We start from the raw sequence: 14,980 nt of genomic DNA on the forward strand, positions 1-14,980 counted from the left end.
TTGCATGTTCTAATTTCATTTTTTGTGTTTCATTACTGATCACTTGAGAACAATGCGGTGACACAGTTTAAGTCTGCAAGGTCAGTTGGCCATGGCACACATCTGGCCAGATCTCTGACCTTTTGAGATATGGTTACTGGGAACCAGGAGGATGTGCAAGAAGAAGAAAAAAACTGAGAGAAAGAGAAGTTGTTGATTCCTGCTGTTGTCAAGTACAAATGTAATTTTCACACCACAAAATGTTTTCACTTTTGATGACAAAGATGAAGGCAGAACTATAATTTTATTATGACCGCAAGCCGAGATTAACGTCAGCCCAAGCACTGTGGAACATGAAACGCGGATATATTATTAGACAATATATGTATTCATGGACTGCTGAGCAGTTGCACAGAAATTTATTTATGTACGATATTTCGCTATTGGGGTTCATATGTGGATAGATACCAGCGAGAAGTGATTGTGACGCTACTCCACTTTAAGGAGAAAGAACCTGAGCCGCATTCGAAGGTCACAGCACCTTTGTCATCAAATAAAACGTCGAAGTGTGATGAAATTCTTGATGAAGACTTCCACCTAGTGGTTAGTGACAGTAAAACATATTGAAGCATTCAGCCTCTAGCCCTTAACTTCAGTCTGGAAAACACATGGCTAACCTTAACCAGGACTCCGAACCTTAAACCCAATTATAATGGCGGATTTATTTTGACGTTTTCAACTTTAAAACTCTATTGGTCCACACACACACGCACACAAACACACAAGTCATTAAAACAGAAATCTACTGACACCGGGCCTTACACCCACATCACTCCACTGCACGCACACTGACTCAAAAACATTTCAATACACTGCGCTACCAGACAAGACTAAAACACACCCACACTAAAGCGAGGCCCCACAAGGTCTGTCGTATGATATGATGACAAAGTGTCACAAGTGTAGTTGGGTCATTTTATTTCACTTCAGCGGCTTCAAATATAGGTGTCAAACATGGCCTGAACTGCCTTGAATTCAAACCCCAACTTGAAGGTGAAGCTAATAACTGTCCCTCAGCAGGGGAGCGGCACCAGGATGGCAGCTTCCAAACTTCCAGATGGAGGACGGACTCGCTCACCGTGAAGTCGTCCCGACACCCCGCTGGTGTTGACTTCCTACTCACAGCAGGAAGTGAAGTCATGTGAGGTGACGAGACCTTCAGCATTACCATTGAGCCGACAACAAAGCCTGAATACTTAGACCTGTTGTGTTGTTTCCATGAAAATCTCAGGTTTAAAAACAGAATGTCAATAAATTCTCCAGAGATTTACAGGAATGTAAACAAGAAATATTTCATATTTACAGTACCAAATCATGAAAACTTTGAGAGGACAGGACACAGAATTGGTATTAGAGACCATATAGGGGTTCAAGCGTCCAGATCCAACATATCCAAAATCTGAGATGGAAGGTGGCCCAGGATGCAGCTGCTCACTGGTGGTTCTTCTGGAATTCCTTCATGAACGCAGCCAGAGCTTCAGTGTCCTCAATCGTAACAGCATTGTAGAGAGACGCACGGATTCCACCGACTGATCTGCAGGGGGCAAAGGTGGAGGTTTGTGAGGGAGACAGCGGAGATACAAGAATTGACGTCCTCAACATGAACACACCTGTGTCCTTTCAGTGAAATCATTCCCAGCTTGGAGGCTCCATCCAGAAACTCCTTCTCCAGAGCTTCGTCTCCTTCTTTCTTGCCCACCCGAAATGGCACGTTCATTCTGCTGCGACACCCAGCCTCCACTGGACACCTGATGCATTACAGGATGGGGTCATTCAGAAACCTCAAAATTTGTAAACTTCAATTTTCTCTTGACACCAGCCCATCCATTTCTATGTGTCCTGTTTCCTGTTTTTTCAGCACACATGAGACATGCACACATGAATAAATTGCTGTATGAGAGGGGAAAAAAACTGAACAACACTGTGGGGGAGACATATCAATGACTGACAGATCATAGTCACATCCAGCCCAGTGTTGTGCTGCACTACTGATGAGAAAACTGATGGACGATACATTATTGCAATATACATAATGATCAGCCCCACTCCAAGTGAATAAGCAGCAGCTTTAAAAACAAACAAGAGTGGGTTGAGTTTAGTCTATAACCATAGCAGCGTTAGCCCAGCTGCATCTTTGTCATTGAGAAAAAAATATAGATTATAAATTGGATTAAAAAAAATTAAATTCAATTAAAATAAATAAGATACAATAATCTGAAGAAGTCCTTCATATTAATTATGAATTTTGCTTCCTTAATACACAGCTACAATGCTTCTGACTGTAAGGCAACGTCCTGGCTCGCCACTAGATGTCCCCATCCACACTTTTGTAAACTTACACATAGAAGTCTTCAGAAGTGTTGATGATGTCGTAGATCATGGAGGACTTCTGCTTGTTGAGTGTTTCCATGGCTGCGCTCCCGCCATTGTTCTTGATCCACTCAAGAACCAAACCCATGATGTAGATGCTGCACCAACACAAGTGATGAAGATGTTACATTTGTTTTGGCCCCTCAAAAGTTAAACTAGTTTCCAACCTAAAACAGGGCGGCGTGTTGTACAAAGAGTTCATCTCCGCCTGAACTTTGTAGTCCATGACGATGGGACACTCTTTGAGGGCGTGACCTAACAAATCCTGGCGAACAATCACCACCGTCACTCCGGCACAGCCCACGTTCTTCTGAGCGCCAGCATAGATCAGACCAAACTGCGCCGACAAAACAAGAGTTGGCACAGAAGAACCACACAACAGCTGACAGCTGAAATTCACCTTCGACACATCCACCGGCCTGGACAGGAAGTTGGAAGACATGTCGCTGACCAGTACAACTCCATTTGTTTCGGGGGTGAAGTTGAACTCGACGCCGTGGACAGTCTCGTTGCAGCAGTAGTAGACGTATGAGGCTGAGGGGTTCAGAGTCCAGCTGCTGGGGTCCGGGATCTCTGCAGCAACACCACATCTAGCTTAAACAAAAATACCCCTAACGCCAATCCCACAGCCCCAATGCCCCGACTATTGAAACACAACCATGTGGAAACTGAGATCCATTCAACAGGAGGCTATTGTGGTTACGTAACTGCCATGGAGGCAGCGGGGTAAAGTTGGGAATGATAAGGTCTGACAAAAGCAATAACTTCTCTGTGCCTTAATTGAACGTGAAAACTGAATAGAGGATGCCAAGTCAGGAATGAACTGCACATTGTATTAGATAAGAATGTGTTCTCACTTGTGTAAGCATCCAGTTTCGGGTGGATGACATTGACTTTGCCATATTTCTCAGCTTCCTTCGCAGCCTTCGCGGACCACGTGCCGGTCACAATGTAATCCGCACTCCTGTCCTCCCTCAGGCCGATGAGGTTAAGGGGGACCCCACTGAACTGCCCGGACCCACCCCCCTGCAGGAACATGATCTTGTAGTTGTCTGGGACATTTCTGAAGGTTGAGAAAAATGCAAACACGTTAAATAATTCATCCTCATGAGAAAAAGTCAGGCACAATTTTGACATTGAAGCTGCTGGCTAAGGAGTATAGAATGTGTCAATTCATTCGTAATATTGCACATTATTTACCCTAAAACGAGACCATACATTTTCCTATCAGATGTGCTACATGTCAACTAGTCGTGCAACACTCTTACCACTTCCACTTGCCGCTGACTTCAAATGATATGTAACATAGCATCAAGATTCAAATCCCACCTCTGCTGTTAAAACTTGAACTTGATTCAACTCAAAAACACTCACAGCAGCTCTCGGACCAGACTCTCTGTTTTATTCAGGATCTTATTGAAGTCTGACGATCTGTGGCTCATCTCTAGTGTCGGACGAACAAGAGGGCATGATTTAGGGACAGATCAGCTCAGCTCGCACATTGTGCCGGACACTTACCAAGGACACTGATGCCAAGTCCGCTGTAGCTGAGCAACTCTGCCTGAGCTTGAAGCAGCACCTGTAACATGGCACACAGCCAACATGGTGAGTGATGCAAGAGTGCGCACTAACTTCAGTTTAATTAAGAATTTCACATCCTAATCCTCCTCATCCTAACTTCCAGGGCTCTGAACACTGCAAACTAAGACAGATAGGTGTCCAGGGTTGTATGCCACGTGGAATAGAGTGGCATGTTTGACATATTAAAGGACAAAAGTGAATTATAATGTATGTTTGTGTGACTAAATGTTGAGGGTACGCAGTAAAACAGGGAAATACGTCCTGTCAAAAGCACGGCGTAATACGTGCAAAGAAAGCAACAAATAACCCAGTAATGTCCAGCTGACATTTATTTTGACCCTAAACCTAAAAATCCTAAAAATTCCATTGTTTTATAACCAAAGCAAAACGATTTACTGCCACCAAGCGCCGAGACCGGCGCGTAGCAGACACACAAAAGACGTTTTCGACTTGAATGAATGAGGCTGATGCAACTCGTCGCTGTGTTTTCAGTCCCGTTGATCAGTTAACAAACGCTGCCCTCACCAAACACCAAGCGACCCGAGTTCATAACAGCCACCAGAATAAAGAAGGTAACGCAGCGCATGCGAGTTCAATGAAGATATTTCACACACTGCCGAAATCGAAGTCGAAATCAAGAATCGAAAACGGTGTCTTGCACTGTTCGTGGTCGAACATGCAACCCAGAACGTGTTTCCTAATAATAATAATAATAATAATAATAACAACAACTAAAAATACGAATAACGAGAAGAAACAAATTATGTGACACCATCCGTTTGTGCAGAACATTGTGCGGGGTCGCTAACAAGATCCGCAAGCCAACTCACAGATTGTGGCAGTTTTGCAGGTCCGGCTCCGAAGTTGATGGTGCGTTTCGTGTTGTTGTGCTCCATTTTCAAAAACGGATGAATTTGTGAGCAGAAATTGCCTACAACAGTTGGCGTTGTGCTCGCGCTCCAGCTATGGTCTGCTCTCCTCCGACCTCAGCAAGCCAGTCCGGTACATGACGTGGTGCGTTCAAGGGTACGCGCGAAGCTCGACATTTTTCATACACGCTGCCAATAACGGGGTAAACGAGAGTTGTGCGGACGAACTCATACCTGACGAATAATTGTTTTACCATAGCAAAAGAAAAAACATTGTGATTTCTATAAAACGAAATATTCAAACCAAACATGCTATAATATGGTCGTGAAGAAAATTCGATCTAGGTGTATTTTGACCGATGCATTGTTTAAAATTTAAACAAGAAGCGCTCATCTTTATCCTGATGTCTTTGTATGAGGACGTGTTCATAATAACACTGTGTATGTAATCGTGTTTTAACTTCAACCGGCAGTGCCTTAACGCAGCACCAGGAACAAGCGTAGCGTGGATTTGATTGGCTGATGTCACATGCGTCTTAAAGGAACATTTTCATAAGCTTTTTAGGAAGCTTGCTTATTTGCTACAGAAGCAACCAACAAACACAAGCACACATGTTTGCATTGCTATCCCCGTGGAGACATTGTGAGGTTTCTCATTGCCATTATGCTTTCCCCAGTCTCTCACCCTGAACTTAACCCTCCAACCCTCACTCACGAAACTGTGCGAAGACTTTGGGGTAACATGGATTAACATGGACAAATGAGAAACTGAAAAACAAGGATCAGTATGTTACAATTTTATTCAACGGCATTTAATAACACAAAAGTCTATTGTATTAGGGGTTGGCCAGATGACAACTAAACACTACTTACACCTTAAAAGTCCAATAAAACCAGCTCTTGAGTCACTCTCAGACATAGGCTACAGACTCGCAAAGTTGTTTCAGGGCAGCGCAAGATATATCAGATTGTTTTCATGGACATCTTCTTCTCTACGTGTACGTGTAAATTAATATGACTGGTGGCATTGTGTGCGCTTGGATCCACCACCTGGACGACCAGTGTGTGTCCTCTCATCTCCAGAGCCAACAATAAATAGCAGCGACGTTCATACTGGCTCAGAACTCTCGACGTGACCTTTAGGATACAGATGAAAGAAAGTGCATCTCTGCTTCTGCTCTTGGACTCTGGTGATCCATCTCTCCTCTGTCCTCCGTGTCCATTTGTCTCACCCGGACCCTGCGATCAGGACGCCACAGAAGCGCAGCAGGGAACGCGTGTTTGAAGGCTTTTTTGAAGTTGTTGCCCATGAATGCGTAAACCAGTGGGTTGACGGAGGAGTTGCAGTACGACATGCAGTGACCCCAAATCTTCAGCTGGGAAACAGGTATATTAATGGTGATTTATTATTATTAAGCTCAAGCACCAGTCATACTCGGCAGTAATCATTGGCTTGGCGTAGCCAAAGGTTAATAAACATATGGTTAAAAATGCATTCAATCAATTCATAGAAAATGATCAAAATGAATTGAAAAATGAAGGAGGGATGGCAGTGGCACAAAGTGCACAAACACGACAGTATATGATCCCGATGAGCAGGACAAAGGTCATCCCGACAAAAATGATGGAGTCATTGTGATGGATTTGACATGAACTTCCACTTGTTTGCCTCAGCTGGACACTACCTTGTAGAGCATGTAACTGCGGTGGCCAAAGGTCTGGAGCAGGATGCAGATCTGGATGGGTCCCCAGCAGACAAGGAAGAGCACCACCATCACCACGACCATCCGGGACACTCTGGCTCTCACCGCTGCTGCCCGCTCTGTCTGAACCTGAACCTGGAGGAACTTGGTAATGAGACAAATGCGACTTGACAATTCTCAGCAAGTGGTCTCTTGCCTGGTAGCTGCTGTCCACCGGGTTGACGCTGGTCTGTCCCATGCGCTTTAGCATGAAGGCATAGCACACAGTGATGGTCAGCAGAGGTAGCAGGTAGACGGCCAGGAAGCTGTAGATGATGAAGACTCTCTGCAGATGGACTGTGGGGAAGACTTCACTGCAGTAGGTCTGAGGGCCAAACCAGTAACCCTCCTCCAGTCTTTGGTAGACAGCCACTGGGATGGACAGAAGAAGAGAACCTGGAGAGTCACAGCGAGGAAGGTCCAGATACTAGTTGGATGGATGGGTCATCAGACGGCTGTATTTGTGTATGTGTGTTTATTCTCCTTGTGGGTACTGTTTATTGACAAAACACTATCCTTATGAGGACCATATGACTTGAAGGGGACATTTGGCTGGAACCCAAGAGGTCCAAAGCTCAGTTTGAGGAGGAAGACTTCAAAATAATTAAGTTTAAGTTTGGTTCTGAGTGATGGTTAAAGTTAGCCATGTGTTTTGGATGGTTAGGTTTAGGGGGAGAGACTTTGGAAGACATTATGTCAATGACAAACCTCGCAATATCCCCACAAGGATAGAAACACAGGTGTGTGTGCAAGTGTGTGTGTGTGTGTTTGTCACCTATCCAGATGGACACAGAGACAGCCAGGGCCATGCGTGAGGTCCTGTGTCTCAGCGACTGAAGAGGATAAACGGTCACATAGCAACGATCAACACTCATGGCTGACAGAGTGATGCACGTAGCCTGCGCAGTCACCTTTAACACACAAACACAAGGAGACCATGGAACAGTGGTGATAACAAAATCACAAGTACATTTGACTTCAAGGATGAAGATGGCAGCATGAGAGATGAATGGCTATTTAGGAAAATGGTGTTCGTGGTCCATTTGAGTCAGTTACTTTGAAAAAATGGGCAGATGAAGGATGATGAAGGACTGACATTCGATGAGTGAAAAGATTAAGATATGAAGAGATGGATGGGGTGGACATGTTGGACTGGAGGAAGAGAGAAGTGAATGGACGGATGGATGAATACATAGGTGGCAGAAGAATGGAATATGTAGATTGATGGATGGGCAAATGAGTCATGGATGGATGAACCAATACTCGTAGATATACCAACATTAATGTGGAATAGTTGCTTGTCTGTGGATAGCATGTACAGGTGTACCCAAGTTGGTATTGACACAGAACAAGTGCACATGAATGATGAATGGCCAAACACAGCTTGTGGTAGCACATATGGTTTAGCAGAATCTCCTGGACAGTTCAGTTACTTGCTGAAGGTAGTTGACCAGTCGGCACATGAAGTCTCCAAAGATCCAGCTGGGCAGCGGGTACAAGGAGGCAGTGAAGGGAACGCAGCAGACCAGGAATAGGATGTCAGTCGTGGCCAAGTTCACTGAAACAAGCAGCATTGATATACTCGAAATTGAATACTCAAGTGTAGTGGCACAGATAGGATTGATGTCTCTTGTTTGTAAATAACTTTCTCTATTTAATTTCATCAAATTAATACTGTGATGAGCATGAGAAATCATGGCAGCAAGTTGACTGAAGAAGTCCAGCTAAGCAGACAAAAGAGAGTGGGAAAAACAGCAATGCATTGTGGGCTTTTCTGTCAACTGAGAAGTTGTTTTTTACAACAGTCGCCAGCTCTCTGCACTGTTTGTGCTTGTCTTCATGGCAGCTGCTAAGGCTGCCTGTCATACCATAGCAATTTCACCAGAGACCGTGGTCAAGTGTGGATGGCTCTTTGGGCAGCAGAGCCCACAGGATGGTGGGAATCCACGTGCAGGTGAGGCAGCAGATGATGCTGCGAGCCGGTAGCACCCGGCACTTGATGCTGGTGAGGACTGTCATGGCACCTCCAAACCTAAAGGTGTTGCTGTGGGCTGATGTCATTCTTCTGCCTGTCAGCTTGAGCTTGTATCATCTGACCAGGTCGTTGCTGACCTTGTATCCCTCAGCTGCACTTTGAGGGGTGTTAACTCCCTGCTCAGTTGACGTCTGGAGGTCTTCAGTCATTTAAAATGAACAGTTCCAGCCCAGCCTGCCAGTCACAGTGGCTGATCATTTCAATATGAATCATCAGCATTTTCAGTTCTATAATAATACTTGCATCTGAATTTACGGAAAAATCTTTCTTTTAAAATTATGAGGAAAGTAAAATAATACTGTCACATATAGATTATATTTCCTGTGTTTCACACCATTTCTAACAATCCCATATAAAACATTCGTTGACTATATCAAATCATTCAGTCTCCGCAGGCACACAGATAGATTATTTCATAAGACAAGAGAACATCATTACCGATGTAGAAGTTGGTGACCGTCTTCATCTGCTGGTGTTTGGTGACCACGTGAATTACCAGCGAGTTTCCAATCAAGCCCACCAGCATGATGAGAGCGAAGAAGGTTGGGACCAGCCAGGCGTCCACCAACAACGGTGGTCCCTGACCCTGTCGACCCAAAGAGCTGTTACATGTGGACTCACAGTCTGCACCAGGATTGAGGTAAAGGTCCTCCATCGCCCCTCAGAATAACACCTGAATGGGAGAAGAAAGAGCGAATGTTGGAATCACTGCGAAGTGCCACTCACTCACCGTATCCCTCCGGCCTTTGTTCCGGACGTCCTGGTGTGACAGTGAGATGAAAGGATGGTGCCATGTGTGCAGAGTAGACCCGCATGTGAGAGACTGGGAGATGAGGAGAGGAGGGTGAGATATTGAAGCCAGCTTCATCATTCACTATCCAGGACTAACATATGATGACATGCAACACTTGCATATACTTAGACAAAAACAGGACAGGGGTGACAGAACCGATTTTGATCATCAACGTCTTATGTAAAAGACACTGAGAATAAATCAGTGCTAAATTCGCCAAAGTGTTCCGATTGTACAGTAATATATGTAACCTAAAAACAACAAGTGTAGAAAATTAACCGACTCAAGCAACAACAACAATTAGTTATACTTTAACATTATAATTTCATTAAAATATTTCCTCAAAGAAGTACATTTATTTATTTACAATTATTTATTTTCACTTTTCAAAGTACACTAAACAGTTCCTTAATTATATAATGTTATAAGAATCTATTTTTTATTTATTCATACATCCAGCCAGTCAGATAAAATTGAACACCTAAAGTATATAAATATATTAAAGCTGATGCACATGAATCACTGACAGGTGTGAAAATGTCAAACAAACTTTAAGTTCACAAAATAAATCAATAAACAGAACATCTAAGGCTTTTCTGGAAGGGGCAGCGTGATGACTTTTATCGCTTTACTTCATGAGGGCTGCCAAACTACAGAGCACCTGGAAAACCCACAATAGTCTCAGAGATATGTTTACAACGGGAAACTACATTAATATACTCAAAACTGTAGAATAAGATGAAGCAACACTAAAGAGTCATCTGTTTTGTTGAGAGAACTAATTGCCTTTATGCTGTTACTGATGGTTAAGTTGGCAGAACAGGTCGATCCGTAACGTCATTCTGTCATTATGCACATCAGTTTGGAGCTGTGAACAGTCCTAGTACCACAGTCTGACCTCAGATGACACCAAGTACAGGTGTTCTTCAGAACCAGGAAAGACAAGTTTTCTTTTCAGAGTATAAATAATGTTTGAGTGGGATCCAAAAATGCAATAATGTGCCCACACGGCTGACACATCACCAAGAAGAAATCCTTTACTGTCCTCATGCTACTGCAGTTCATGCTACATCATTCATATGTCAACACTACCCAGCATCTTATTAGAAATCTGTTTATCTTACCAAGATAAATAAGGAATTACTGACGTTCGCTTGCTACATCCAGCTAGTCCAGTTCAGGCACAACGCTGCCACCCTTGTGCTTCTTCAATGCTATGTTTACAATTAGTTCCACTGTTTCTGCTGCGGTTAGAACATCCTGTCCATCTCTCACACTACTATTAAGTGCCACTTGTTTTTACTACTTTTACTCTTGTTGGTGAGCAGTGGCAGCAGAATTTGTTTGCTAGTACAGTAGTTGTAGCAGTGGCGACAGCAGGGTGGGCTATGTACTGTAGTAGCAGCAACAGGCAATTGAAGACAGTCATTCCTGCATATTTTTTTTATTAAATACACAGCCATATTACACATCTCACATTTCTACAATCTGTACACTCTTCCGCTGAAGCAAAAATGACCCAAAATAAAAATCACACCTGACAATCCTTTTGTGCGTCTCTGTGTGTGCGTGGTTCAAACGTTGATATAGATATATGTATACACAAGCATAAATATTTAGAGTCATATGTGAATGACGTAATAAACTGAAAAGTAGTTTCAGGACTCTCAAGCTTCACCGTGACAGCTGGATAACTCACTGACATACAGTGCTCATAAACATCTGGTTAAAATGAGTCTAAAATAAACTTCCTCCTGATCTCTGGCTGGTTCTGGAACTCTACCTCCTGCAGTCAGTGCAGCGTTTGGCAGTGAAGCAGGAAGGTAAAATGCGCAACTTTATTAAAAACACTTCAGTTCAAAAGTCCTTCAGGGTCGGATACAGAATAAAAGATGCATTTATCGCTGTCTCATGTTAAAATCAAAACGCGGGGACGAAGAGGTAAAATCTGGACCAAAGCATGATCAACAGTGTGCAAGGAAGAGCAGTAGTCAGAAGAGAGGAGCTTCCATTCGTCTGGTTCAGGCCCACTTGTTGGTGCAGCGTTTGGGACATTGGTTCAGATATTGAAGCTCTCGCCGCAGCCGCATGTGCCCTTGATGTTAGGGTTGTTGAAGACAAACTCGCTGGACAACATGGACTCTACAAAGTCCATCTCAGTTCCCAAAAGAGTGAGCTGGGCCTTCTTCTCGATGAACACCCTCACACCTAGGAGAGCAGAAACACCATCACTGAATGAAGCTCTAATGCAGGTCACAGATTCATAACACATCGTATTGCATTATGATAACTGTGACTTGAACACTGATAATCAGTGACAACATTCAACAGTAGTTCAACATCCCAATAATGAGATCAGGCATCATGCTTTTTTCTTGCAACTTGCCAACAGTGCCAACTTTAATAGAAAGCAAGTCCTGTTGCTTGCTCCTGAATTGAAGTTTCACGTGGACTCTCATAATCTGTTAAAGTAAACACTATAATCACATAGCCATTCAACAGAAAGGATGGATGGGATTAAGTGAACTCCACATTGATCAGAGCCGGACCTCTGATCGGTTGTCAGCACTATAATTTCATCTAAACCTGCTTAAAGATTGTAATTATGCTTCAAATATGCCTATGAAGTCACTTTACTGATTATGCATGAAAACTAAAGAACCAAAAAAATTGTTGGTAGTGAGAATAACTTGAGTAGTGCATTACCATCTTCATCAGTCAAACAGAGAATAGACGTGAAAACATAAGCTCGCAACTTTATACAAGTAATCCAATTTACGACCAGGATGGGTTCCGACCAACCGGTTGTAAGTCAGATTGGACGCAAGTCCAATGCCATTCAAAATAGCTGAAGCGAGGGTTATAGGTGCTACTGTAATGGTAGATGGCTGTGTGAGAGTGAGATGCTGGGATACTGTGCTGCCGTACGCGATGCTGGGCTGCTACGTGCTGCGGTGCCAGACGTTGAATGGAAAAATACATAAATATAAGCACCTGCTGCCCTCTGCTGGCCGTGGTTGTAAGTACGGGTGGACGTAAGTCGAGCAGGTCGTAAGTCGGATGTTACTTGTATGTGCGCCTTAAACAAAATAAATAAACGAAGGACCAGCATATAGCTGGAATTCTGATTTAATGTGGAATATACCTGCCTGAATATACTTCAAAACTTCTACCTGTATTTTGGTTCAATTTGACTCACAGCGCAACAAAGGTGTATTTATTTACAGATGACATTTGATCTGTCAGACTGCCCCACTGCATCTAGCCCCCCCCTGCTTTACTGTGGTATGTGTCCAGGGCTCAACTGTGGGCCAAAAGAATACTGTTTACATAGCATACCATACATACCGCGCACCTCGAGCTGACACCTGGGCAGCCTTTAACCCAGCCTTACCTTAAGACTGAAAAGCAGAGAAGGAAACTGAGCTCACCGTCCTGTACCACTTCCTCATCAGATTTGTCCTTCTCCTTGGTGTAGTCCAGAGTGTAGGTCAGACCATTGCAGCCACGGGTTCTGACCCCAACCTTTAAACCAATCTGAAAGAAACAGTGACCATATCGAAAACTGGATTTCCTTTCATAAGCTGCACAAGAGACTACACATGATTTTTTAAGAACATACATTTACAATGCAAAGACAGGTTTGCAGTGCAACCAATGTATTTCATTTAATAATTTCTGATTCATTGTAAAAATGACAGAAGAGTAGTGAACCTCGAAGAACATTAAATTTCCCTAATAAGCAGACAGGGCATCTACATATGTGATAAAAATCTTTGTCCATCCTAGCTATTCCCTATGAAACCCTGATCTTCAGCTCTACTTCAACAGAAAACATCAATACGCTCAAATTTGGCAATACTTGATAGCACAATATTTTATGCCAAAGTATCACAATACTTGATTGCGTGATCCTGTCTTTATTTTGTCGCCTATATCAATATTTATTACATACATACTGTACTTGGATATGCTGCAGCATTTGTGACACGTTTAATCCTTGCGGAACACTTTCTTTTTGTACGCTGGAGTTATTTGGTTGATGCATGGAGCGATTCACTCTGTTGGAATGCGAAACTTCACTGAAAGTCTAGCTGCACTGACGGCTGCACTGACGTCATAACAATAAACTGCTTTCACTCGCATAATATGGTACTGCATTATCTGATTTTCCCCCTGAAATGATGGCTATCTTGTGCCATATTGTTGGAATGAAATATTCTAAACAACTTACATATTCTGGCTTGTTCTGTAACAAAGTCCTAATCTTGTTGACAGCAGCAGGAGTCTGAGAAGGGGAAAAAGAGAAAACATGTCTTGAGAAAGTATCTTGCTGTGATGTCGGGATTAGAAGCTTTGAAGTTTACTTTTGTAGGACCCATGGCTGATTACATATTTTCCAATCAACGTTCACGAGTGAATGTTCTCCACGAAAAGTTTTTTAAAAAATGGACATTGCTTTATCAGGAGGGCACCACCCGCCCACCTGCTTTATCTCACAACAGCACTTAAAAGACCAATTTTAGGCTGATAAGGTCCTCACAGCACTCAACCACTAAGACAGAAAACGCATTCTATAATATTTCCCAGGCCTCTAGAATGAAAACCATCTAACGCGTTGTTATGAACTGGAACTGTCAGACCTGGATATATTGAGATGGAACTCTTGTGAAGAGTACAGTTTTGATGATGGTCCTTATCCAATACTGTGTCACGTTCGCTGGACGAAACAATCCAAAGCTAACTTTGTCTTAGCAAAGAGATTGAGAATGTTTGAGGTCTGTCATTTAAAAAGATGCTACATTAGTCATTGCAAAAACCACAAAACAACTTATCCCAATAAAATGAAACATTAGTTTGCTATATATACAAGATACATGAGATGGAAGCCTATATAAGTTGACGTCACAGCTAGTGAGTTAGCAGGACAATCCGTTCAGCAACACTTAAGATGACGTAAGCATGACAATTACAACAAACGTATCAGAATTTTAAATGCAAAAAGAAGAATCCAGTAACAATCGCTCACTTACTAGTGTCAGCGCGGCTCTAGTTGCGAGTATTTTCCGTTTGCTGACCGCTCGGACGGTCGCTCGCACCATGGACGCAGACATGTTGCTAACAGTTGAAAACAAACTGGCCCACGCATGCGCATGGAAAAGGACAGGGAACCGCCCATTATGCCATTCTTGACCAATGACAGCAGCGAAACGCTTGATAGCCATGCCAGTCAACCAATTATAGTTGTTCTGTCACAGAGACGCTTATGTAGTCACCCCGCTTGTTGCGCAACACATTAAGAACAAGATGTAAATGTCTAATTTCGTTTTCTAATTTGCCACTCATGTAAAAAAATGTACCGATCAAATATTGTCATGGGTGCACCAGGTGTTATTCATCTTCAGTATTAGTAAAGGCAATTCCACACATATATATAACATTCAGAGGCCAATGTCAGTGACGTCATCTCTATCTAATGATGGAAGAAGGCCAGTTAAGTGTATACTGTATTCGTAGTATCCTGCACATACTATTGTCATTGCATGTTTAC

The 14,980-nt window shown here is 43.0% G+C and overlaps 3 protein-coding genes across 3 annotated transcripts; all 3 read right to left on the reverse strand.

Annotated features, from left to right (window-relative positions):
- Window positions 1–933: 933 nt before the first annotated feature.
- Window positions 934–4,972, reverse strand: psat1 (phosphoserine aminotransferase 1). The gene is made up of 9 exons (XM_053871240.1): window positions 4,821–4,972; window positions 3,928–3,988; window positions 3,784–3,853; window positions 3,267–3,472; window positions 2,810–2,982; window positions 2,577–2,746; window positions 2,379–2,507; window positions 1,650–1,787; window positions 934–1,573 (listed from the first exon to the last, which is right to left on the reverse strand). The coding sequence occupies exons 1-9, from the start codon at window positions 4,884–4,886 to the stop codon at window positions 1,471–1,473; spliced, it is 1,116 nt and encodes a 371-aa protein (XP_053727215.1). The 5' UTR covers window positions 4,887–4,972; the 3' UTR covers window positions 934–1,470.
- Window positions 4,973–5,672: 700 nt separating this feature from the next.
- On the reverse strand, window positions 5,673–9,291 carry kiss1rb (KISS1 receptor b). The gene is made up of 6 exons (XM_053870467.1): window positions 9,075–9,291; window positions 8,035–8,159; window positions 7,377–7,512; window positions 6,759–6,997; window positions 6,545–6,697; window positions 5,673–6,235 (listed from the first exon to the last, which is right to left on the reverse strand). The coding sequence occupies exons 1-6, from the start codon at window positions 9,289–9,291 to the stop codon at window positions 5,999–6,001; spliced, it is 1,107 nt and encodes a 368-aa protein (XP_053726442.1). The 3' UTR covers window positions 5,673–5,998.
- Window positions 9,292–10,861: 1,570 nt separating this feature from the next.
- Window positions 10,862–14,812, reverse strand: isca1 (iron-sulfur cluster assembly 1). Its single transcript, XM_053869961.1, has 4 exons — window positions 14,463–14,812; window positions 13,664–13,717; window positions 12,861–12,966; window positions 10,862–11,637 (listed from the first exon to the last, which is right to left on the reverse strand). The coding sequence occupies exons 1-4, from the start codon at window positions 14,652–14,654 to the stop codon at window positions 11,489–11,491; spliced, it is 501 nt and encodes a 166-aa protein (XP_053725936.1). The 5' UTR covers window positions 14,655–14,812; the 3' UTR covers window positions 10,862–11,488.
- Between the last annotated feature and the right edge of the window lie 168 nt (window positions 14,813–14,980).

This window comes from Synchiropus splendidus, chromosome 7, assembly GCF_027744825.2.
Source record: "Synchiropus splendidus isolate RoL2022-P1 chromosome 7, RoL_Sspl_1.0, whole genome shotgun sequence".
Lineage (NCBI taxonomy): Eukaryota > Metazoa > Chordata > Actinopteri > Syngnathiformes > Callionymidae > Synchiropus > Synchiropus splendidus.